Here is a 26,952-nt window from a genome sequence, read left to right as displayed (position 1 = left end):
TTGGTCTTGTCAAGCTACACAGCGTCATCTCCCTTATTTGATTCGCTTGACACATTAGTCATTTGACTTACTGATCATCAGAGGCATTAAACTTCCCCTAGGTCTAGGCTGTATCGGGCCCAGGGTATCGGGCCAAGTGTGTAAACGATTTCAGGTGAGGTGAGGTGAAATGGGGTTTAACGTCGCGTCAAAGATTATTGCACTTATATAGCGACGTGCATGTACGTGTGTGTGTGTGTGTGTTTGTGTGGCTGCTTGTACTAGTCCGGACTGATGCCGATTTATAGTGCTAGCTCACTGAGATACCATGCCGCAGTTTAACATGAATACCCCACTGCCGAGCGCCAGACAGGGTAACAACAAGTACCATCTTTTAACGTCTTTTGGTATGACGCGGTCGGAGATCGAATCCCGGACCTTCCGCTTTCCGGGCGGACGCTCTACCACGAGACCAAGGATAAACGATTTCAGGAGAACCCAAGTATGCATAAGTTCTAACTGTGAAACAGATGAAGCTGTCTCATAAGTCTCCTGGTTAGTTCAGTTGGGTAAACCAGTGGAAGGGAATTTGTTATTTTATGAATATTGAGCTATATAAGATAATCGATATACCGGAAGCTTAACATAAACTGGGGGCACGGGTTGCCCAGTCGTCTGAGGCGCCGCGATTCGCTGTGCAGAGTTGCGTCCCTTAGGCACGCCAGAAACCTCTGATTGTGGGTTGGAATCCAGGTTCGCGGCGATTATGTTTCTAGGTTTGTCAGCACCATACCCGTGCTCGTGGGTTTCACCGAAGTGGTAAACGTCTGAGACCTGCATCACTTCCGGCTTTCCTCCACCTTAAGCTGACACGCCGTGATATAACTGGAATAATGTTAAAAGCGGCGTTAAACCAATTTCACTCACTCACTCACTTAAGATAAACTTCTTTGCCTCTTCACCTTGTTTGGACTCTGCCAATCCGATCAGAAATTCTGATTCATATGCATAAAGAAACGGGGTGCCATTTCACGACCCTCCCTACGACCGGTTCACGAAAGCCTCTTAGCGTTACGACCCCCTAACCCACGTCGTAAACAATATCAAGGCCGTTGAACAATGCCCTCTTATAGTTTACACTAACTGTCTCCATGAGAAAACGATTCCGATTGATCATCAGCCGATCAAATTCACACACGCTAAGGTGTTGCGACATCCTAGTTTAAGATTGACTTTTCGGCCTTATTAAGAGGCTTTCGTGAAACGGTCGTAGGGAGAGTGAGTGAGTGAGTATGGTTTTTACGCCGCTTTTAGCAATATTCCGGCAATATCACGGCGGGGGACACCAGAAATGGGCTTTACACATTGTACCCATGTCGGGAATCGAACCCGGGTCTTCGGCGTGACGAGCGAACGCTTTAACCACTAGGCTACCCGACCGCCCCGGTCGTAGGGAGATCCTAAGAGGGTCGTAAACCCTTTCATAGCGGTTAGGAGGTCGTAACGCTAAGAGGCTTTCGTGAACCGGCACCCACATCAGCAAGTAAGGGAGCGCAACTGATGCCTATGGAAGTGCCTACCTCTTGCCTAAAGGTCTTACCTACAAGTCTTACATAGATGTTAGCAATGAGGATGTCCAGCTCATATGTTGTTTCCTCAATAAACTTTAGATGTCATTTGCTTTTATTTTTGGCAAATTGACTTGAACCTCTGAAAAGTAAGTAAAATAATTGCCCCTGTATGACATGTAATTCCTATCATAATCTATGTAATGTAACTATCTTCAACCAATGTTTTAAGCTAACTCATTGATAAGTATTAACATTGGCTAGTATCGCACATCGTTAAAACAACGGCGGAAAATCCTACCATTACAATGACTGGCAAAACGTTTTTTTCTAATCAATCTAATCCAGTTCATGAGTGCGTTTTTACTCCTCTGTATGAGAATCAGTATCATGAGAAACAATCCCATATTCCACCCCTTGAATTGAGAATCAAACCTGACATTTCTGCTGAGCAAAACTAAACTCTCACACCAAAATCATGTCGCCTCCTCAGTCTCGTTAACTTAACTAAAGAAATCAGACACTAATAAAATAATGTATCAGCAAGTATATAATCAATTAAGAAACAACAACGATACATACAAATCTATATTTAGCGATGGATCCAAGGATGGTGACAGAGTAGCTAATGCCACAGTCTTTGGATGAAGAACCATATCATCCAGATTACCAAATGACAGTTCAATTTTTACAGCAGTATCAATTAAATAAATACTCAATCTAAACATAAACAGTTCATTATCTTTTCTGATTTCCTGTCCTGTCTTTGGGCCATTAAGAATATTTCTTGTCAGCTTCCACTTATACGTGATAAATAATTCTTGATAAATTTTGAATTGTGCAAATAGTTATATTTTATATTGGTAATGTATAATTTGTAACTTAGATGGTTAATGAAAGGACTTGTAAGACCACATGATTCAAAGTACATTAATTCATACCTCACTTTTAAACGTAGTATATTTATTTATTTTAACCGATGGCTAAATTGCGTACCATCACAAGCTGCTGAAGGGATGGTGTAAATCCTGCTGGGGAGCCGTGCAGATAGCAGACATATCGCCCCCACGGTCCCCAGTCTGGTGGCCTCACTTTGGTTCCTGGTGATGTATGGCCCATTTTTATAGTGTAAATGTGTGGAGTCAAATCACTTTCTACTGAAGAACTGAACATGGCATATTCAACATGAAATATTTCATACTGTAGCTTAGATTGCAAGCAAAGGCACAGCGTAGATCACGTACACTGCTGGTTCATACAGACGATAGATAGTAGATGTCTGCAACAATTCCACAGAGATGTCACGTGTCAGTTATCTGCATAACTATCCACAACTATTATGAAATGATGCAAAGATGTGGACCGGCAATACTTTGAGGAAAGCATTTTATCATGAGTAATGCAAGGAAATATCTTTTTGTGAATTATAGACGCCCAAAGAAGTATAAAAAATGTATTCATATGAATCAAGGATATCCGTACACTGACTAAATAAGGGTGACGATGTTGCCTATAAATGGATCAAAGATGTCAATAGTTAAATGATCGTTGTCCAGAGACAGATCAGATATGTCCATAGGTGGATGAAACATGTCCCACAAGATAGATCAACGCTGTCAATAAATTGATCATTGACGATGTTGCCTATAAATGGATCAAAGATGTCAAAAGTTAAATGATCGTTGTCCAGAGACAGATCAGATATGTCCATAGGTGGATGAAACATGTCCCACAAGATAGATCAAAGATGTCAATAGTTAAATCATCGTTGTTCAGAGACAGATCAGATATGTCCATAGGTAAATGAAACATGTCCCACAAGATAGATCAAAGCTGCCAATAAATTGATCATTGATATCGTAAAATCAAATCAAAGATGTCTGATGACACCTGATCTAAAATAGATCAATGTTGTTTTAAAATGGATCAATGTTGTTATAAAATGGATCAATGTTGTTATAAAATGGATCAACTTTGCTATAAAATGGATCAACTTTGCTATGAGATGGATCAACATTGTCCTGCAGATCAAATGGCGAGATCTACACCAGGTTTGCATCTTTGGCCATCCCATAGAAGACGCTTTGTTTGTCTGTCAGGAGAGCTGCCGGCGTGTCGAACTCCTTGACCAGCCCTTGGTCCAGCACCAGGATTCTGGAAACAGCAACACAAGGTTTGCCAAAATAAATCCATTTGAATCACGTAAAATGATCAACTAAATATAAAGTTATATCATCTAAGAAACTCCCAATTACAGGTCCCTCACTCATGCACATGTCACGTAGTCATTAAAGTCCATGACGGTGTTGGTGAGCTACGGTGATCACAGTGAACCACATGCATAACTCACCTGTCGTAGTCCATGACGGTGTTGGTGAGCTATGGTGATCATAGTGAACCACATGCATAACTCACCTGTCGTAGTCCATGATGGTGTTGGTGAGCTACGTTGATCATAGTGAACCACATGCATAACTCACCTGTCGTAGTCCATGACGGTGTTGGTGAGCTATGGTGATCATAGTGAACCACATGCATAACTCACCTGTCGTAGTCCATGATGGTGTTGGTGAGCTACGTTGATCATAGTGAACCACATGCATAACTCACCTGTCGTAGTCCATGATGGTGTTGGTGAGCTACGTTGATCATAGTGAACCACATGCATAACTCACCTGTCGTAGTCCATGACGGTGTTGGTGAGCTACGTTGATCATAGTGAACCACATGCATAACTCACCTGTCGTAGTCCATGACGGTGTTGGTGAGCTACGTTGATCATAGTGAACCACATGCATAACTCACCTGTCGTAGTCCATGACGGTGTTGGTGAGCTACAGTGATCATAGTGAACCACATGCATAACTCACCTGTCGTAGTCCATGACGGTGTTGGTGAGCTATGGTGATCATAGTGAACCACATGCATAACTCACCTGTCGTAGTCCATGATGGTGTTGGTGAGCTACGTTGATCATAGTGAACCACATGCATAACTCACCTGTCGTAGTCCATGACGGTGTTGGTGAGCTACGTTGATCATAGTGAACCACATGCTGAACTCACCTGTCGTAGTCCATGACGGTGTTGGTGAGCTACAGTGATCATAGTGAACCACATGCATAACTCACCTGTCGTAGTCCATGACGGTGTTGGTGAGCTATGGTGATCATAGTGAACCACATGCATAACTCACCTGTCGTAGTCCATGACGGTGTTGGTGAGCTACAGTGATCATAGTGAACCACATGCATAACTCACCTGTCGTAGTCCATGACGGTGTTGGTGAGCTATGGTGATCATAGTGAACCACATGCATAACTCACCTGTCATAGTCCATGACGGTGTTGGTGAGCTACGTGGATCAAAGTGAACCACATGCATAACTCACCTGTCATAGTCCATGACGGTGTTGGTGAGCTACGTTGATCATAGTGAACCACATGCATAACTCACCTGTCGTAGTCCATGACGGTGTTGGTGAGCTATGGTGATCATAGTGAACCACATGCATAACTCACCTGTCGTAGTCCATGACGGTGTTGGTGAGCTACAGTGATCATAGTGAACCACATGCATAACTCACCTGTCGTAGTCCATGACGGTGTTGGTGAGCTACGTTGATCATAGTGAACCACATGCATAACTCACCTGTCGTAGTCCATGACGGTGTTGGTGAGCTACAGTGATCATAGTGAACCACATGCATAACTCACCTGTCGTAGTCCATGATGGTGTTGGTGAGCTACGGTGATCATAGTGAACCACATGCATAACTCACCTGTCGTAGTCCATGATGGTGTTGGTGAGCTACGGTGATCATAGTGAACCACATGCATAACTCACCTGTCGTAGTCCATGATGGTGTTGGTGAGCTACGTTGATCACAGTGAACCACATGCATAACTCACCTGTCGTAGTCCATGATGGTGTTGGTGAGCTACGGTGATCATAGTGAACCACATGCATAACTCACCTGTCGTAGTCCATGATGGTGTTGGTGAGCTACGGTGATCATAGTGAACCACATGCATAACTCACCTGTCGTAGTCCATGATGGTGTTGGTGAGCTACGGTGATCATAGTGAACCACATGCATAACTCACCTGTCGTAGTCCATGACGGTGTTGGTGAGCTACGGTGATCATAGTGAACCACATGCATAACTCACCTGTCGTAGTCCATGACGGTGTTGGTGAGCTACGGTGATCACAGTGAACCACATGCATAACTCACCTGTCGTAGTCCATGACGGTGTTGGTGAGCTACGTTGATCACAGTGAACCACATGCTGAACTCACCTGTCGTAGTCCATGACGGTGTTGGTGAGCTACGTTGATCACAGTGAACCACATGCTGAACTCACCTGTCGTAGTCCATGACGGTGTTGGTGAGCTATGGTGATCATAGTGAACCACATGCATAACTCACCTGTCGTAGTCCATGACGGTGTTGGTGAGCTACGTTGATCACAGTGAACCACATGCTGAACTCACCTGTCGTAGTCCATGACGGTGTTGGTGAGCTATGGTGATCATAGTGAACCACATGCTGAACTCACCTGTCGTAGTCCATGACGGTGTTGGTGAGCTATGGTGATCATAGTGAACCACATGCTGAACTCACCTGTCGTAGTCCATGACGGTGTTGGTGAGCTATGGTGATCATAGTGAACCACATGCTGAACTCACCTGTCGTAGTCCATGACGGTGTTGGTGAGCTATGGTGATCATAGTGAACCACATGCTGAACTCACCTGTCGTAGTCCATGACGGTGTTGGTGAGCTATGGTGATCATAGTGAACCACATGCTGCACTCACCTGTCGTAGTCCATGACGATGTTGGTGAGCTATGGTGATCATAGTGAACCACATGCATAACTCACCTGTCGTAGTCCATGACGGTGTTGGTGAGCTATGGTGATCATAGTGAACCACATGCATAACTCACCTGTCGTAGTCCATGACGGTGTTGGTGAGCTACGGTGATCATAGTGAACCACATGCATAACTCACCTGTCGTAGTCCATGACGGTGTTGGTGAGCTACAGTGATCATAGTGAACCACATGCATAACTCACCTGTCGTAGTCCATGATGGTGTTAGTGAGCTACGTTGATCATAGTGAACCACATGTTGAACTCACCTGTCGTAGTCCATGATGGTGTTGAGACGGTGGGCGATGGTGATCACAGTCGAGTCCCTGAACTCTGTCTTGATTGTGGTTTGGATCAGATCATCGGTTTCCATGTCAACTGCTGCTGTAGCTTCGTCTAGGACCAGAATCTTGGTTTTCCTTAGCAGAGTCCGGGCCAGGCATACCAGTTGTCTCTGCCCAACACTGCAACACAAAGTCACTAGTAATACTATGTAACAGTGTATCGACACACCAGTTGCCTCTGCCCAACACTGCAACACAAAGTCACTATTAATACTGTGTAACAGTGTATCGACACACCAGTTGCCTCTGCCCAACACTGCAACACAAAGTCGCTAGTAATACGATGTAACAGTGTAACGACACACCAGTTGCCTCTGCCCAACACTGCAACACAAAGTCACTAGTAATACGATGTAACAGTGTAACGACACACCAGTTGCCTCTGCCCAACACTGCAACACAAAGTCACTAGTTTTACGATGTAATATTGCACCACAAAGTCACTATTAATACTATGTAACAGTGTATCGACATACCAGTTGCCTCTGCCCAACACTGCAACACAAAGTCGCTAGTTTTACGATGTAATATTGCACCACAAAGTCACTATTAATACTATGTAACAGTGTATCGACATACCCCTTGCCTCTGCCCAACACTGCAACACAAAGTCACTAGTTTTACGATGTAATATTGCACCACAAAGTCACTATTAATACTATGTAACAGTGTATCGACATACCCCTTGCCTCTGCCCAACACTGCAACACAAAGTCACTATTAATACTATGTAACAGTGTATCGACATACCCCTTGCCTCTGCCCAACACTGCAATACAAAGTCACTATTAATACTATGTAACAGTGTATCGACATACCACTTGCCTCTGCCCAACACTGCAACACAAAGTCACTATTAATACTATGTAACAGTGTACCGACATACCAGTTGCCTCTGCCCAACATTGCAACACAAAGTCACTATTAATACTATGTAACAGTGTATCGACATACCACTTGCCTCTGCCGAACACTGCACCACAATTTCACTAGGTACACGATGTAACACTGTACCGGTCGCAACCGTGGAGATGGATTTCTGACGTCGAACCTTCCTTAGGTTTGTCCACCTTCTCCACACTCGTACTCCAGCTGACTAGTGAGCGACGAGACAAATTTCTTGAGGTGAGCGTGGTCCAACGCCTGTCACAGATAGGTAGTTAGACGTGACCTACCTGAGGTTTTGTCCACCTTCTCCACACTCGTACTCCAGCTGACTAGGCAACTCCGTCACAAACGTCTTGAGATGAGCGTGCTCCAACGCCTGCCAGAGATCCTCATCGCTGTGGCTGTCGAAAGGGTCCAGGTTCATCCTCAGGGTGCCAGAGAAGATGACAGGGTCCTGGAATTAAGCAGTCATCAGTTGGGCATCCCCATAATTCTCCCCCAGTGTTCATTTAATTAGTTCACCATAAAGCAACGTAAGTTAAAGAGCATCATACGACTCTTTCTCAGAAGTTGTTCGATCAAGGCTACAACATTTAGAAAAGCTCAGTAAAGCTTTCGAAACGTTTGACGGTAAACATGTTAAGGAAATTCCCAAATTTACGTATCAGTGACAATTGACTTGTCTATGCATGTATTTGAGACGGGTGACACGGGGCAGGCGACGCTCACCATTTCGCGCACACCTGTGTCATCACTATTTGATAGTGATTCAGAAACACATGCTCTTGACATAGTTCTGCCTTTTATGCACATATTTCTATTGGATATGGAAAGGGTTCAGTCGCTTTATTTAATTAAGTAATATTTCCAAAGGTTGGTGTTCCTGGGTGTTATATCTTTAAACAAAGAAATGATGTCTCGGGTATTTTACCTGGGGGAGTATGGTGAGTTTTGACCTGAGGTCATGCAGACCCATGTCATCAATAGCTCTGCCATCGACAATGATCCGTCCTCCGGCAGCTTCAATCAGGCGGAACAGCGCCACCGTTAGCGACGACTTCCCAGCACCAGTTCTTCCAACGATGCCAATCTGCAGATACAGAGGGAACGATATTTTCTAGTGGTATGCACAATACATGACCGTTTAATTATCTCCCTTTGTGTATGTCCGTTTCAACATTCCATAAGGAGATGATTGTGTTTCGTTTGAGGTTCAGTCAAGGGATAGTATGATCGTGATGGTAACATTTCTACTCTACGGGACATTACCTAGACGTTGTGGCTCTTGAATGAGATTTTGGTCGTAAATAGATTTATCGCGAAATTAGAAAAATTCTTAATGCTCGAATCAATTTATATATGGGCAGTATGAACCTACATGTATCATACAGTATCTTTGTCAGTTTCCGAGAATTTAGTGAGAGTGAATGTTGTTTAACGCCACATCTACACATAATCGACGTGAGGATTGTTAGAACGTAAATTACCAAACTTAACACACCTGCTTATGAATTGGACTTGTCCTTCATTGCCGTGATCGGAAGCAATATCAACATTTGGGTTAGTATTTTTAAAGAGGCTGTGCAAAATTTTGATATCACATATAAGAAATAAACGACTTGTGGTCGTTGTTTACCGTTCAATAAAACACTACAGGGTCGCATTTTATTGTACGATAAACACTTCCCATTCGAAAAGAAACTTTACCCCTCGGTGGATTTAATCATATGTTTAGTTTTCTGTTGACAATATGTTAAGGTAGCGATGTTAAGGTATCGGTTAACATATATAACATGTCAAACATGGTTGGGGTCATATGTTTGCAAATTCATTTCTTAGTCTGTAGTGAACCAATTTATTTTTACACAAAATTATTCAGCCACATACTGCCTTTTACAAACTGTTGCAGGAATGAGTGATGGTTAAATAGACATAATCAAATTTAAGAACACTTCTTTCAATTTTGAATTTTATAAAAAAAATCGGAATACTTTCTTTTGCCACTTTGTTTTTATATATAGTATTGTTTAAATATCTCTGATCAGTAGAAATGATACTTTACAGGTCAAAACTGTATTACTTGTATGCAGACATACACTACCTTTTCCCCTCCGTTGATGTCACAGGAGATGCCCTTCAACACAAGGTCAAGTTCAGATCTGTATCGGGTCTCGTAGTGGTCAAACGTGACCTTGCCCTCATCTGGCCATGACCTTGGAGGTTGGCGTGAAGGAACAATCCACTCAGCCTGAAATACGTGATGAAGGTGTGACATGAGAGACAGCCACGCCCGTGGTCATATCGTGACATGATACTCCCCAGGGAGTTGATGCAATAAAAGAGTTCAGTATGTCATGCGAGTGATTTTCAAAGACAGGATGTCTAAAATACTCATCGGGAGTTAAATCTTATACGATTTTTAAAAAGATTGTGCTTCACTCAAAATTGAGGCGGTCGGGGAGCCTAGTGGTTAAAGCGTTTGCTCCTCACGCCGAAGACCCGGGTTCGATTCCCGACATGGGTACAATGTGTGAAGCCCATTTCTGGGGTCCCCCGCCGTGATGTTGCTGGAATATTGCTAAAAGCGGCGTAAAACCATACTCACTCACTCACTCACTCACTTAAAATTACATTGTTAAAAAGTATACTTCGAATTCTTACCAAGCGCCAATAGAGTTTATTTTTTGGATATAAATTAAACAAACTTGCTTCCTCAGTTTACATTTCGGTACAAGATCACTGTGTACAGTAGGCTACTCCAGAAAGCCGGAAGTATTGGGTCTAAGGAGCACCTGTTGGTACAAGAACACAGTATACAGTATGCTACTCCAGCCGCAAGTACATGGTCTAAGGAGCACCTGTCGGTACAAGGACACTGTGTACAGTATGCTACTCCAGAGAACCGGAATTACTGGGTCTAAGGAGCATCTGTCGGCACAAGGACACTGTGTACAGTATGCTACTCCAGAGAACCGGAATTACTGGGTCAAAGGAGCATCTGTCGGCACAAGGACACTGTGTACAGTATGCTACACCAGAAAGCCACAAGTACTGGGTCTAAGGAGCACCTGTCGGTACAAGAACACTGTGTACAGTATACTACACCAGAAAGCCGCAAGTACTGGGTCTAAGATGCACTTGTCGGTACAAGAACATTGTGTACAGTATGCTACTCCAGAAAGCCGGAAGTATTGGGTCTAAAGATCATCTGTTGGTACAAGAACACAGTATACAGTATGCTACTCCAGCCGCAAGTACATGGTCTAAGGAGAACCTGTCGGTACAAGGACACTGTGTACAGTATGCTACTCTAGAAAGCCGGAAGTATTGGGTCTAAAGATCATCTGTTGGTACAAGAACACAGTATACAGTATGCTACTCCAGCCGCAAGTACTGGGTCTAAAGAGCACCTGTCGGTACAAGGACACTGTGTACAGTATGCTACACCAGAAAGCCGCAAGTACTGGGTCTAAGGAGCACCTGGCGGAACAAGAACACGATGTACAGTATGCTACTCCAGAGAGCCGCAAGTACTGGGTCTAAGGAGCACCTGTCGGTACAAGGACACTGTGTACAGTATGCTACTCCAGAGAACCCGAAGTACTGGGTCTAAGAAGCACCTGTCGGTACAAGGACACTGTGTACAGTATGCTACACCAGAGAGCCGCAAGTACTGGGTCTAAGGAGCATCTGTCGGCACAAGGACACTGTGTACAGCATGCTACACCAGAAAGCCGCAAGTACTGGGTCTAAGGAGCACCTGTCGGTACAAGAACACTGTGTACAGTATACTACACCAGAAAGCCGCAAGTACTGGGTCTAAGGAGCACCTGTCGGTACAAGAACACTGTGTACAGTATACTACACCAGAAAGCCGCAAGTACTGGGTCTAAGGAGCACTTGTCGGTACAAGAACATTGTGTACAGTATGCTACTCCAGAAAGCCGGAAGTATTGGGTCTAAAGATCATCTGTTGGTACAAGAACACAGTATACAGTATGCTACTCCAGCCGCAAGTACTAGGTCTAAAGAGCACCTGTCGGTACAAGGGCACTGTATACAGTATGCTACTCCAGAGAGCCGCAAGTACTGGGTCTAAGGAGCACCTGGCGGAACAAGAACACGATGTACAGTATGCTACTCCAGAGAGCCGCAAGTACTGGGTCTAAGGAGCACCTGTCGGTACAAGGACACTGTATACAGTATGCTACTCCAGAGACCTGCAAGTACTGGGTCTAAGGAGAAGAGGAAACATTTGTGGGCCAACATTTACATCACCTCTGACTGTATCTCTGAATATTCCTTCATCCTCTCAACAGAGACGATGTTAGCCTCGATGTCAGAGGTCATCCGGACCAGCAAGCTGAGGGATTGGGTGATCTGGAAGACAAAATAATTCATCGATCATAAATGCAGTAACAAAAGAGTAAGTGAGGGATTTCAACCCACGATTATAGATTTCTGGCACGCTTAAGGGACGTAACTCTGGACAGCGAATAACGGCGCCTTAGCCGACAGGGCCATCCACGCACATTCATAAAGAAAACAGAGAGAATATGTAACATATGACGTTCAATGCCATAGCAACTCTTTAATATAGGCCCTGCCAGACTTTTATTCTCTTGTGATGGCTAAAATGATGTAACAAGGTATCTCAACGATGAATTATGACGCTACGTAGCTAATGTGCTATTTGCAATACGCAATCTAATATTACAATGTATTCCTGGCCCCAGCAGGTAAGAAGGAACGGTCAGCGCAACGGTGTTCATTTACATGTCCTCTTCTGTTGTGATCACAGAGCATGTTTTAAACCCGTGAAGCACCGGGGTAGAATAGGTCTTCAGCAACCCATGCTTGCCGTAAAAGGCGACTATGCTTGTCGTAAAAGGCGACTAACGGATCGGGTTGTCAGGCTCGCTGACTTGATTGATGCATGTCATCGTATCCCAATTGCGTGGATCGATGCTCATGATGTCAATCACCTGATTGTCTGGCCCAGATTCGATTATTTTACAGAGCGCCGTCATGTAGCTGGATGGCTTGGAATGTTTATAATATCAATTACTAATTTGTCTTGTCCAGACTCGAATATTTCCAAGCCACCGTCATACTGCTGAAATAGTGCTGAATGCGGCTTAAACAAACAAACAAACAAACAAACAAACACAGTGTATGCCACATTACCTGAAGAGCGTACGAGACAGACAGACCCACAATTCCACTGGGCAGATTTGTCGTAATAACGGAGAATAAAGCAGCAAACAGAACTATTGTGTTGCCAAGAAACTCCAGGCGCACCCCAAGCCACCTGAAATAAAAACAAAACTCATCATCAACATAAAACATCACTACAAGATAATAACCTCAACCTCAAAATGTACGAGAATCTGTACTTAACACAGAGAAAGTGTTATCCAATATATAACATCTGTTACAGTCGCAAACAGATTCCATTTTGCGTAATGGGCGATATAGCTCTGGATATTAAATGGATAGACCATTGAAAATCAGTGATGAGAACAGATGTTCACGAAAAGAGTGAACATGTCCTGCCCTTCCGATGGCCCACGCTATTCACACAATTTGAAAAATAAAAAGTAAAATCTCAAGTAAAAGAAATTAAAAAGTAAGTGAGCACTTTCATTCGCAGGGAATCATCCCTTACCATCATACGTTGACATGAGGAAACTCATCAGTCTAGATCTTTTATGAAGAGAATTTGCAATCAGTCCACAACCGTTCATTCAGTGTGCATAGCTATCATGCAGACAAAGTCAGAGTTGGTGCAACTGGGGACCTGCTCTTCTCTAAGAGTATTCAACTTTCCCTCAGTTATGAACTTACAATACCTTTCTAAGGAAGTGTCATCCAAAAAACAACAAACATATTCTTAAAACCAGCATGTGTTATACTGATATTACGAAAGGAGTGTCAGAATTATTGTATTTCCCGAGAATTATTGTATTTCCCGAGCGAGATCGAGGCTTTTACACGTGTTTTATAAAATCAGTATTACACAGATGTGAGTGTAATATTCTTTTATTATCCATTATTTCTTAAACCGTTTGACGTCCTCTTTAGGAAAATTCAGTTATACACCGCTGTCTTAAAAAAATAATTAAAAAGAATTTGTCGAATGAAGTCAACAATCTTCAGCTTTGACGTCGTTTCTAGTGTGACGCCATTCTGACCTTACGTCACAAATAAGATTTTAATTACGTAAACAATGCCGTCGGATGACGTAAACAACACACTAGTGCGCGAGAAGGGATATTTGCACCAGTGCACACACGATTTTTATGAATTCGGTTATTTCTAACCCCGTATGTAATAATTGTTACTATTAGGTAGTTAGTACTAAAATATATTGTTTAATATATCTATCCGTTTACATTTACGTTTGTTGTTTAACGCCACACTCCAGCTGTACATAATCAAGGCTGGACCAGTCATTCGAGTAACTGATATCAATTGGGGTACGATAACATGCATCAACCTAGTCAGCGAGCCTGACCACCCGGTCCCGTTAGTTGCCTCTTTCGACAAGCAAGGGTTGCTGAAGACCTTTTCTAACCAAAATGAAAAATAATATCCAAAATAAAAAGACAAGCAACAAAGACGTTTGTTATAATATTTATAATTAATTTAGCGCGCTGGTGTTAGTGCGCAAATCGATGACAAGGTGCGCATTTACAGATTTCCCTCCAAATTCATATGTGCTGCTAAATTTAACTGACGACGCCATACCGGGACATGACGTCACGCACCAAAGTGACAATGTGATGAAAAAGGTTTAAGAGAACGTTAAGTCACCACTCCCATACTACGACGGACAAGGACCGCCCTAGGAAGCAATGTGCAGATCTAGAGTATGTCCTTAATAATAATTATATGGACAGTCCAAGGAATCAATGTTCAATTCCGGAGTGGAAATGATAGCCCAAGAAAGCAATGTGCAGATCTAGAGTATGTCCTTAATAATAATTACATGGACGGTCAAAGGAATCAATGTTTAATTCTGGAGTGCATGTGAATTACATGGGTCGCCCCAGGAAGAAATGTTTAGTTGTGTGCATAATAGAAGGACAAGGACATCCGTCCCAGCTAGAAATAAACATCATGTGATGGAACACGTCACCTGTTGGAGGCCAGCCATGCAGAGAAGAAAGTCAAGTTCTTGTCCACTCTTTCTGAGGATTTCATGATGAATCTGTCGGTGACGTTGTACGCACGTATAGATGACGCACCAGTGATTGTCTCTCCAAAATGAGAATAAATGGGAGATCTTGTGGTTGATTCCAGTCGCTTCAACTGACGAGATGTCTGTATGTAGAATCTCTGAGGAAACGGAGCAACAATGTGAATATAAAAACACCCAACAGTTTCTTTTCATCCCGTTATCCTTTATATTCAAAGGACACAGCCACACAATCAACAAATAGTAGTCACTCGTATACACTTCACGCAGCTATTGCAAGAGTATTGCAAGAGGTATGATGACAGACAGGAAGATGGGGGTACTGTACCTGCACTAGATAGTAGAGTATTGCAAGAGGTATGATGACAGACAGGAAGATGGGGGTACTGTACCTGCACCAGATAGTAGAGTATTGCAAGAGGAATGATGACAGACAGGAAGATGGGGTACTGTACCTGCACCAGATAGTAGAGTATTGCAAGAGGTATGATGACAGACAGGAAGATGGGGGTACTGTACCTGCACCAGATAGTAGAGTATTGCAAGAGGTATGATGACTGACAGGAAGATGGGGGTACTGTACCTGCACTAGATAGTAGAGTATTGCAAGAGGAATGATGACAGACAGGAAGATGGGGGTACTGTACCTGCACCAGATGGTAGAGTATTGCAAGAGGTATGATGACAGACAGGAAGATGGGGGTACTGTACCTGCACCAGATGGTAGAGTATTGCAAGAGGAATGATGACAGACAGGAAGATGGGGGTACTGTACCTGCACCAGATAGTAGAGTATTGCAAGAGGTATGATGACAGACAGGAAGATGAGGGTACTGTACCTGCACCAGATAGTAGAGTATTGCAAGAGGTATGATGACAGACAGGAAGATGAGGGTACTGTACCTGCACCAGATAGTAGAGTATTGCAAGAGGTATGATGACAGACAGGAAGATGGGGGTACTGTACCTGCACCAGATAGTAGAGTATTGCAAGGGGAATGATGACTGACAGGAAGATGGGGGTACTGTACCTGCACCAGATAGTAGAGTATTGCAAGAGGTATGATGACAGACAGGAAGATGGGGGTACTGTACCTGCATCAGATAGTAGAGTATTGCAAGAGGAATGATGACTGACAGGAAGATGGGGGTACTGTACCTGCACCAGACAGTAGAGTATTGCAAGAGGAATGATGACAGACAGGAAGATGGGGGTACTGTACCTGCACCAGATAGTAGAGTATTGCAAGAGGTATGATGACAGACAGGAAGATGGGGGTACTGTACCTGCACTAGATAGTAGAGTATTGCAAGAGGAATGATGACAGACAGGAAGATGGGGGTACTGTACCTGCACCAGATGGTAGAGTATTGCAAGAGGTATGATGACAGACAGGAAGATGAGGGTACTGTACCTGCACCAGATAGTAGAGTATTGCAAGAGGTATGATGACAGACAGGAAGATGAGGGTACTGTACCTGCACCAGATAGTAGAGTATTGCAAGAGGTATGATGACAGACAGGAAGATGGGGGTACTGTACCTGCACCAGATAGTAGAGTATTGCAAGGGGAATGATGACTGACAGGAAGATGGGGGTACTGTACCTGCACCAGATAGTAGAGTATTGCAAGAGGTATGATGACAGACAGGAAGATGAGGGTACTGTACCTGCACCAGATGGTAGAGTATTGCAAGAGGTATGATGACAGACAGGAAGATGGGGGTACTGTACCTGCACCAGATAGTAGAGTATTGCAAGGGGAATGATGACTGACAGGAAGATGGGGGTACTGTACCTGCACCAGATAGTAGAGTATTGCAAGAGGTATGATGACAGACAGGAAGATGGGGGTACTGTACCTGCACCAGATAGTAGAGTATTGCAAGAGGAATGATGACTGACAGGAAGATGGGGGTACTGTACCTGCACCAGATAGTAGAGTATTGCAAGAGGAATGATGACAGACAGGAAGATGGGGGTACTGTACCTGCACCAGATAGTAGAGTATTGCAAGAGGTATGATGACAGACAGGAAGATGGGGGTACTGTACCTGCACTAGATAGTAGAGTATTGCAAGAGGAATGATGACAGACAGGAAGATGGGGGTACTGTACCTGCATCAGATGGTAGAGTATTGCAAGAGGTATGATGACAGACAGGAAGATGAGGGTACTGTACCTGCACCAGATAGTAGAGTATTGCAAGAGGTATGATGACAGACAGGAAGATGAGGGTACTGTACCTGCACCAGATAGTAGAGTATTGCAAGAGCTATGATGACAGACAGGAAGATGGGGGTACTGTACCTGCACCAGATAGTAGAGTATTGCAAGGGGAATGATGACTGACAGGAAGATGGGGGTACTGTACCTGCACCAGATAGTAGAGTATTGCAAGAGGTATGATGACAGACAGGAAGATGAGGGTACTGTACCTGCACCAGATGGTAGAGTATTGCAAGAGGTATGATGACAGACAGGAAGATGGGGGTACTGTACCTGCACCAGATAGTAGAGTATTGCAAGGGGAATGATGACTGACAGGAAGATGGGGGTACTGTACCTGCACCAGATAGTAGAGTATTGCAAGAGGTATGATGACAGACAGGAAGATGGGGGTACTGTACCTGCACCAGATAGTAGAGTATTGCAAGAGGAATGATGACTGACAGGAAGATGGGGGTACTGTACCTGCACCAGATAGTAGAGTATTGCAAGAGGAATGATGACAGACAGGAAGATGGGGGTACTGTACCTGCACCAGATAGTAGAGTATTGCAAGAGGTATGATGACAGACAGGAAGATGGGGGTACTGTACCTGCACTAGATAGTAGAGTATTGCAAGAGGAATGATGACAGACAGGAAGATGGGGGTACTGTACCTGCATCAGATGGTAGAGTATTGCAAGAGGTATGATGACAGACAGGAAGATGAGGGTACTGTACCTGCACCAGATAGTAGAGTATTGCAAGAGGTATGATGACAGACAGGAAGATGAGGGTACTGTACCTGCACCAGATAGTAGAGTATTGCAAGAGGTATGATGACAGACAGGAAGATGGGGGTACTGTGCCTGCACCAGATAGTAGAGTATTGCAAGGGGAATGATGACTGACAGGAAGATGGGGGTACTGTACCTGCACCAGATAGTAGAGTATTGCAAGAGGTATGATGACAGACAGGAAGATGGGGGTACTGTACCTGCACCAGATAGTAGAGTATTGCAAGAGGAATGATGACAGACAGGAAGATGGGGGTACTGTACCTGCACCAGATAGTAGAGTATTGCAAGAGGAATGATGACAGACAGGAAGATGGGGGTACTGTACCTGCACCAGATAGTAGAGTATTGCAAGAGGTATGATGACAGACAGGAAGATGGGGGTACTGTACCTGCACTAGATAGTAGAGTATTGCAAGAGGAATGATGACAGACAGGAAGATGGGGATACTGTACCTGCACCAGATGGTAGAGTATTGCAAGAGGTATGATGACAGACAGGAAGATGGGGGTACTGTACCTGCACCAGATAGTAGAGTATTGCAAGAGGAATGATGACTGACAGGAAGATGGGGTACTGTACCTGCACCAGATGGTAGAGTATTGCAAGAGGAATGATGACTGACAGGAAGATGGGGGTACTGTACCTGCACCAGATAGTAGAGTATTGCAAGAGGAATGATGACTGACAGGAAGATGGGGGTACTGTACCTGCACCAGATGGTAGGGTATTGCAAGAGGAATGATGACAGACAGGAAGATGGGGGTACTGTACCTGCCCCAAATAGTAGAGTATTGCAAGAGGTATGATGACAGACAGGTAGAAGGGTACTGTACCTGCACCAGATGGTAGAGTATTGCAAGAGGTATGATGACAGACAGGAAGATGGGGTACTGTACCTGCACCAGATAGTAGAGTATTGCAAGAGGTATGATGACAGACAGGAAGATGGGGGTACTGTACCTGCACCAGATAGTAGAGTATTGCAAGAGGTATGATGACAGACAGGAAGATGGGGTACTGTACCTGCACCAGATAGTAGAGTATTGCAAGAGGTATGATGACTGACAGGTAGAAGGGTACTGTACCTGCACCAGATGGTAGAGTATTGCAAGAGGTATGATGACAGACAGGAAGATGGGGGTACTGTACCTGCACCAGATAGTAGAGTATTGCAAGAGGTATGATGACAGACAGGAAGATGGGGGTACTGTACCTGCACCAGATAGTAGAGTATTGCAAGAGGTACGATGACTGACAGGAAGATGGGGGTACTGTACCTGCACCAGGTAGTAGAGTATTGCAAGAGGTACGATGACAGACAGGAAGATGGGGGTACTGTACGTGCTACAGATAGTAGAGTATTGCAAGAGGAATGATGACAGACAGGAAGATGGGGGTACTGTACCTGCACCAGATAGTAGAGTATTGCAAGAGGTATGATGACAGACAGGAAGATGGGGGTACTGTACCTGCTACAGATAGTAGAGTATTGCAAGAGTTGTGATGACAGACAGGAAGATGGGGGTACTGTACCTGCACCAGATAGTAGAGTATTGCAAGAGGAATGATGACAGACAGGAAGATGGGCGTACTGTACCTGCACCAGATAGTAGAGTATTGCAAGAGGAATGATGACAGACAGGAAGATGGGGGTACTGTACCTGCACCAGATGGTAGAGTATTGCAAGAGGAATGATGACAGACAGGAAGATGGGGGTACTGTACCTGCACCAGATAGTAGAGTATTGCAAGAGGTATGATGACAGACAGGAAGATGGGGGTACTGTACCTGCACCAGATAGTAGAGTATTGCAAGAGGTACGATGACTAACAGGAAGATGGGGTACTGTACCTGCACCAGATAGTAGAGTATTGCAAGAGGAATGATGACTGACAGGAAGATGGGGGTACTGTAGCTTATGACGATGAGGGTGCCTGTCACATTGAACACACAGTTGATCCACATCCTGAAGAGTGCGGGAAGATTGTTGTCCACAGTTTCCACATCCCGAGAGAAGCGGTTGACGATCCGGCCGATGGGGGTCGTGTCGAAGAAGGACATCGGAGATCTAAGAACCCTCGACAGCATCTTGGCATGCATCCTACTAGCTGCTCGGACCATTTTCACAGCGGACAGGACGGAGTAGAATAGTATCACAACCGCTGAAAAATCAGGGCAACAGAAAGTCTATGGGGATTGTCCTTTACATGTGAGTGAGTGAGTGAGTGAGTTGGGTTTTACTTCGCTTTTAACAGCATTCCAGTTATATCGCGGCGTGTCAGCTTAATGTGGGAGGAAAGCCCGAAGTGATGCAGATCTCAGACCTTTACCACTTCGGTGAAACCCACGAGCACGGGTATGGTGCTGACAAACCTAGAAACTTAATAGGGTCGAACCGGGATTCGAACCCACAATCGTAGGTTTCTGGCGTGCCCAAAGGACGCAACTCTGTACAGCGAATCGCGTCGCCTTAGACGACTGGGCCACCCGTGACCCCTCATTAACATGTACATGGATGGGTCTTAATTTCAGAAAGACATCAGTTGATATCAACATTACAGAGCGCACAACATTGATACCATAACTGAATGATTTGGCATACTCCATCAATACAGTTTTTAGATGAACAATTGACCAGCCTTTGTATGTGTTTGTGACTGGGGCCACCAGTGACGGAGGATACGATCACCTTTTTCCGAACACTGGTTTCATCACTATTTCATTGTGATTCATAGACACATGCTCTTGATATTGTCGGAATTGTACTATCGACTCTGCTTTTAACAGGGATTTCTTATAAAAATGGAAAGGGTTTTCTCGCTTCTATTTATTTGAATCCATTGCGAAACACATATACCGAGTGCTTCCCTAAATTACAGTCCTTCCTTCAAACACATTCAGAACACAGCCAAGCAGTACCAGCCTCAAACCCCTTCTCTCGTTCCCAACCAACACCTTAGCTGAACCTCCTTCTCTAACAGTGTATGCTCTGGCCAAATGTTTAAACCTTTAAACATACGCTGCCCCGTAGACACTGAGGTTCTTGGTCTGGCAGTTGGGTTTGTAAAGTAACCCTGCAGGCATTTTGAAGCACCGTGGACACTGAGGTGTGTGGTGTTCTTGGTTTGACAGTTTGGTGTGTAAACCTACCCTGGATGCACCCGAAGGCCCCGAAAACTCCGAGGTACATAGTGTTCTTGTTTTGATAGTCGGAAGTGTTGACCAAACTTATGTTCTTCAGCAGTGCGTCCCCTGTCCAAACACTGATCCAGACGTTGGAGGCCATGGTGGCCGCCTGGTATATGGCGAAGATGAAGAAGATGAAGAACGTGGTGAAGCCGCCGATGGCTTTAGCGTAGTCCATGAACACGGAGAACTTCACCTGAAGCAGAAAGTGTGGTGACGATGAATGTGACATTGCTGAAACATTTTCAAGTATATTCTCATAATGGGTTCCGCAGAAATACCTAACAATGTGTTCAAACAAAAACCTGACAATATGTTCCACCAGAAGCCCTGTCAATGTGTTTTACCAACAGCCCTGACAATGTGTTCAAACAAAAACCTGACAATATGTTCCACCAGAAGCACTGTCAATGTGTTTTACCAACAGCCCTGACAATGTGTTCAAACAGAAACCTGACAATATGTTCCACCAGAAGCCCTGTCAATGTGTTTTACCAACAGCCCTGACAATGTGTTTAAACAGAAACCTGACAATATGTTCCACCAGAAGCCCTGTCAATGTGTTTTACCAACAGCCCTGACAATGTGTTCAAACAGAAACCTGACAATATGTTCCACCAGAAGCCCTGTCAATGTGTTTTACCAACAGCCCTGACAATGTGTTGAAACAGAAACCTGACAATATGTTCCACCAGAAGCACTGTCAATGTGTTTTACCAACAGCCCTGACAATGTGTTGAAACAGAAACCTGACAATATGTTCCACCAGAAGCCCTGACAATGTGTTTTACCAACAGCCCTGACCATGTGTTCAAACAGAAACCTGACAACGTGTTCTACCAGAAGCCCTGACAATGCGTTCTACCAGAAAGCCCTGACAATGTGTTCTACCAGAGAGCCCTGACAATGTGGTCAATCAGAAAACCCTGACAATGTGTTCAAACAGAAACCTGACAATGTGTTCTATCAGCAGCCTTGACAATGTGTTCACTGACCCTGCCTGTCTCAGACTTCTCCTCCTGGATCAGCTTGTTTCCTCCAGCCTTGGCCTGGGCTGTCAACTTCTTGCCTGCATCAGTCACTACTGACGTCTGCCGGGTCAAAATGCTGATAAAGAGAAACAAAATGTGATATCTGCGCTCAGGTAGCAATGTTGTGACAATGTACTGAGACAAATATATGTTACTGAAGAGTAGATAGTGTATCGGTGTTAAGTCAATTATGACTAAATTATGAATTATATGTTTCTGTGTCAGTACCTACAGATTTCGTCAATGATTTCAAAGTTTATTTTCTTTGACTGGTAAAGTAACACTTACAATTAACCACTTCATTAATCAAGACCTGCTGATTATTCTAAGTTTGGAACATCACTAACAAATTATAACATCCACTGACTTAAACCATGGCGCCTTAACGAGTCATACAAGAAGGCTGGAAGACCTAGAGAAACAAGTGGCCTAATAATATCACAACTGAAATACAGTTCGGCAATCGTCAGAAGTATAGCAAGTTGATTAAAGGCATCTCGGAAAACAGAGATAAGAAAATATTTTGTACAGGCCCCTGATATTTTGTTAATTAAATCCAACACCAAGGCTGTTGAAAACCATTAATGACTTGACATTGTTCATAGTGAACTAGAAACGTTATCTTTCACCTTGTGACTTCGTCCTCTAAAGTTGATCCGTCTGACGTGACAGATTCCAACCTGTGCCGGATCTTAGACTTCATCTCTTGAACTGCAATACGATGGTAGTTATTGAAGCAATAGTAATTGAGACAATAACTTGGTAGGTTTCATTTATAGAAATATGATCGCATGTGATATGTATATGTGTTTTTTCCAGCATCATAAGGCTAAAAATAACTCCAAAATGACTTTTAAAACAAGGGATATAGTTGTATGGATATAAAACTTATATATTACAATGAAAGCAACGTTGGGGTGTAGATGCTAACACCGTTATCAAGCAAGTGAGGTACAGAATGCGAAATATATTTCATATACATATAATATTTTAAATGAAGTTTACAAGATGTACGGATTTTCAATTTGACGAGAGGCCGGTCACATAACCGAGACACTGACGTTCATGAATGTATAAACGTCACAATTTGACGTTCTTATGTTTTTCACGAGACGGTATTCTTGAAATGACGCTAACACCGACGGACTACTTCCACATTCCGGGGAAAGCCCTGGGAATTCCCAAGTATTAATAAATACTGAAGCGTTGTTTCTGATCATTTAGACGATTTAATCCTGAGTGTGTTACCATACATCTCCCAGTAGATATAAAGGAACATCCAACCTCAGTACAGTAGAAAGACTTCAAATCTGTTATCTCTGACCATCTCTACGCCCATCCAGCCCACAACATCTATTGGGACTACAATATCAGTCAACTCCTAGATGCTCTTTGCGTCCAAAGACTCCAACAGGCCATCAACAGAGATCAAGGTTATTACATCCTAACCATGAGGTCATCCCTAATCAACCATAAGCGTATTGATATTGTCCATCTTAGTTCTTCTCATCTTAATATTGACGCCCAATAAAGGCATTGTTTACTATCATGGATTGCTAATAATATTTACTCCAACGGTACATCATCGGGTTTAATACTTCAACCTCAATCTATCATCATTCAATCTTGTATAAACATCAATTATCCACATGTTTATACTTCCTACTTCACATTGTTGTACATCAATTGCTTAATAACAGTGGTAGTATCAACACCGAAACGTCGTACTCATTGTAATAAAGAGGTTGTATTTCAGCAGGACTATCTCCCGTGTTCATCTTACAACTTCTAAATGTCACTAAAAGAATTAATGCCTTCGTAGTTTTCATTTATAGGTAGAAATATGAAAACATATGACATGTATGTGAGTTTTCCATAAGCATATGCCTAACATTCACAGATCTAAAATATATCCTATATGAACACATTAATATTCAAACACACATATACTTCCACATTGCACAAAAGTGTATATATGTTCGTTGTGTAACGTCCCATTCAGATTTTTTCCAGCAGTATGAAGAGGACTGGAAATATTCGAGTCTGGACAAGACAAATTAGTTCCAAACCATCAGAGTGCGGTGACACGCCACAACCACTTCAACGAACCTGACCACACGATCCAATAAGTCGTCTCTTACGCAAAACATAGGTTGCTGGTTGCTGAATCCCGACGGGTTGACTTAAATGTGCACATCAATTTCAGATGGACTTCAAAAACGAAACTATAATGCATATCATTTTCTATAATATTCTATAACAAATAAATATTCCAAAAAGCAAAATACAATTGCTGATGATGTATTTTCTGTTAAAAATTTCATGTTTACTGACTCTGAGGATCGACTTCCTGTTTGGGGCTGTCCTCCTGGGTGAGGTACGTCTTCAGGAACTGGGCGAAGGCTCCGTCATGACTCAGGAGCTCGTCATATGTCCCCATCTCCGTGATCTCACCGTCCACCAGCACCACGACCATGTCTGTCATCGGCAGCCAGTGCACACCATGGGTCACCAACAGTCGAGTCTGCAAAACCATCGTACTTATAACCAATCAGACAAACGAAGGACACCATGGGTCACCAACAGTCGAGTCTGCAAGACCATCGTACTTATAACCAATCAGACAAACGAAGGACACCATGGGTCACCAACAGTCTAGTCTGCAAGACCATCGTACTTATAACCAATCAGACAAACGAAGGACACCATGGGTCACCAACAGTCGAGTCTGCAAGACCATCGTACTTATAACCAATCAGACAAACGAAGGACATCATGGGTCACCAACACGCTGACACTGCAACGATGGTACAACAGAAACTGGAAAAAAATATTAACATGCACAAAAGTTAAGCGCCACCATATTCATAGTCTCTTGATTTCAAATTTGGGTTCATGAAACTATGGAGGCCTAATTCAGTCATACAACATCATATTTCGTATTTCTGATTCCCACACGTGAAATCAAGAGACTATGGTGGCGCTTATCTTTTGTGCATGTGTATATAATTCATTTCTTCTGACAATACAATATGATTATGTTGTACTTTATTCCAAGTTAGTGTTTATGATGCTTAATGGGAATTACTCTTCAGTCATCAACTGTTTCCGTCATATCACCACAGGACCACAAGTGGTGTCAATAACCTTGTTCAAGGATACGACACAGTAACTTGCATGATATGGCATCTTGAAATGGAAGATTTGAAATGATTAAAAATAAATAAGTGTTTCAGGCATACTGTCTTTCATGCTCATGTCTCTCAGTCTAACGCTTTGCTAACGAAATGCTCTGTATTGATGAGGATGGCCATGTTGCGGTCGAAACATTTTTTGAGGATGTGATTGTTTTCAAGCAGATGGAGGCTGAGTATGTATTTACACAGGATAATGAGCTGTGTGTTTATTCTTTTAAAAAATACTTCCCCACCCACCACCACCTTTTGGGCCGATTTTCACTGTCAACTCTCACCTTGTGTCTGAGAATGTCTTATGACCATCAATCACTATTAAGGTCTCATCTTGTGCCTGAGAATGTCTTATGGCAGCCATCAGTGTCAAGGTCTCACCTTGTGTCTGAGAATGTCTTTATCACCGACCATCACTGTCAAGGTCTCACCTTGTGCCTGAGAATGTCTTTATCGCCGACCATCACTGTCAAGGTCTCATCTTGTGTCTGAGAATTTCTTTATCGCCGACCATCACTGTCAAGGTCTCATCTTGTGTCTGAGAATGTCTTTATCACCGACCATCACTGTCAAGGTCTCACCTTGTGTCTGAGAATGTCTTGTGACAGACCATCAGTGTTAAGGTCTCACCCTGTGTCTGAGAATGTCTTATGGCCGACCATCAATGGCAGCTAGTGTCTCACCTGTTTCGAAGAATGCCTTGTGGTCGACTATCACTGTCAAGGTCTCATCTTGTGCCTGAGAATGTCTTATGGCCGACCATCACTGTCAATGTCTCACCTTGTGCCTGAGAATGTCTTTATGGCCGACCATCACTGTCAAGGTCTCACCTTGTGCCTGAGAATGTCTTTATCGCCGACCATCACTGTCAAGGTCTCATCTTGTGTCTGAGAATGTCTTCTGGCCAACTATCACTGTCAAGGTCTCATCTTGTGCCTGAAAATGTCTTTATCACCGACCATCACTGTCAAGGTCTCATCTTGTGTCTGAGAATGTCTTCTGGCCAACTATCACTGTCAAGGTCTCATCTTGTGTCTGAAAATGTCTTTATCACCGACCATCACTGTCAAGGTCTCATCTTGTGCCTGAGAATGTCTTTATCGCTGACTTTCACTGTCAAGGTCTGACCCTGTGTCTGAGAATGTCTTATGGCCGACCATCAATGGCAGCTAGTATCTCACCTGTTTCGGAGAATGCCTTGCGGTCGACTATCAACGCAATGTCTCACCTTGTTCCGGAGAATGCCTTTATGGCCGACAACTTCCTGGAAAATATGTTTCCCCACGTGGGAGTCAACAGCGCTCAGAGGGTCATCCATGAGGTATATGTCGGCGTCACTGTAGATGGCCCGAGCCAGGGACACACGCTGCTTCTGTCCCCCACTGAGGTTGATGCCCTGGGAAGGAAACAGTTCCAGGTGAGCTTAGGTAAATGAGAAGATTGTGTTTCAATGTAAAGCTACATTATCACTGAGGTTGATGCCTTGTCGAGGAAACACTGCAAATTTAGTTTTGGTAAAAGAAAATATATTATATGTAGCTTTGACAGCTCTTTATTAATATTGGGACTGCAAGTGCAGCTAGACATAGGTTGAAATATTCTAGAAACCAGAAGTATGCATTTTAACCTACATATGTTACAATCATTATTTGACACTGCCTCCCAACAGCTTATAAAGA

General features: G+C 43.5%; 1 protein-coding gene across 2 annotated transcripts in view; it reads right to left on the bottom strand.

Moving 5' to 3' along the window:
- Nucleotides 1-2,122: 2,122 nt before the first annotated feature.
- LOC124128211 (multidrug resistance-associated protein 1-like) overlaps nucleotides 2,123-26,952 on the bottom strand; it is a 61,555-nt gene continuing 36,725 nt past the window's right edge. The window contains exons 17-30 of one of the 2 annotated variants that reach the window (XM_048380951.1): nucleotides 26,502-26,669; nucleotides 24,420-24,609; nucleotides 22,715-22,796; nucleotides 22,050-22,161; nucleotides 21,019-21,250; nucleotides 19,720-20,030; nucleotides 14,797-14,996; nucleotides 12,843-12,966; nucleotides 11,934-12,035; nucleotides 9,757-9,903; nucleotides 8,587-8,745; nucleotides 7,943-8,109; nucleotides 6,693-6,887; nucleotides 2,123-3,701 (exon numbers count right to left, since the gene is read on the bottom strand). In XM_048380951.1, coding sequence (XP_048236908.1) covers nucleotides 3,590-3,701; nucleotides 6,693-6,887; nucleotides 7,943-8,109; nucleotides 8,587-8,745; nucleotides 9,757-9,903; nucleotides 11,934-12,035; nucleotides 12,843-12,966; nucleotides 14,797-14,996; nucleotides 19,720-20,030; nucleotides 21,019-21,250; nucleotides 22,050-22,161; nucleotides 22,715-22,796; nucleotides 24,420-24,609; nucleotides 26,502-26,669 — 2,301 coding nt within the window. In that variant the 3' untranslated portion in view covers nucleotides 2,123-3,589. Of the gene's footprint in view, nucleotides 3,702-6,692; nucleotides 6,888-7,546; nucleotides 7,605-7,942; nucleotides 8,110-8,586; nucleotides 8,746-9,756; nucleotides 9,904-11,933; nucleotides 12,036-12,842; nucleotides 12,967-14,796; nucleotides 14,997-19,719; nucleotides 20,031-21,018; nucleotides 21,251-22,049; nucleotides 22,162-22,714; nucleotides 22,797-24,419; nucleotides 24,610-26,501; nucleotides 26,670-26,952 lie in introns of those variants that run through there. The other variant, XM_048380952.1, reaches the window with a different exon arrangement.

The sequence above is a fragment of the Haliotis rufescens genome, unplaced genomic scaffold (assembly GCF_023055435.1).
Source record: "Haliotis rufescens isolate VD_foot unplaced genomic scaffold, xgHalRufe1.0.p SCAF_34, whole genome shotgun sequence".
NCBI lineage: Eukaryota > Metazoa > Mollusca > Gastropoda > Lepetellida > Haliotidae > Haliotis > Haliotis rufescens.
Note: the sequence above shows the minus strand (reverse complement) of the source record. Positions and strands in the feature narration are given on the sequence as shown.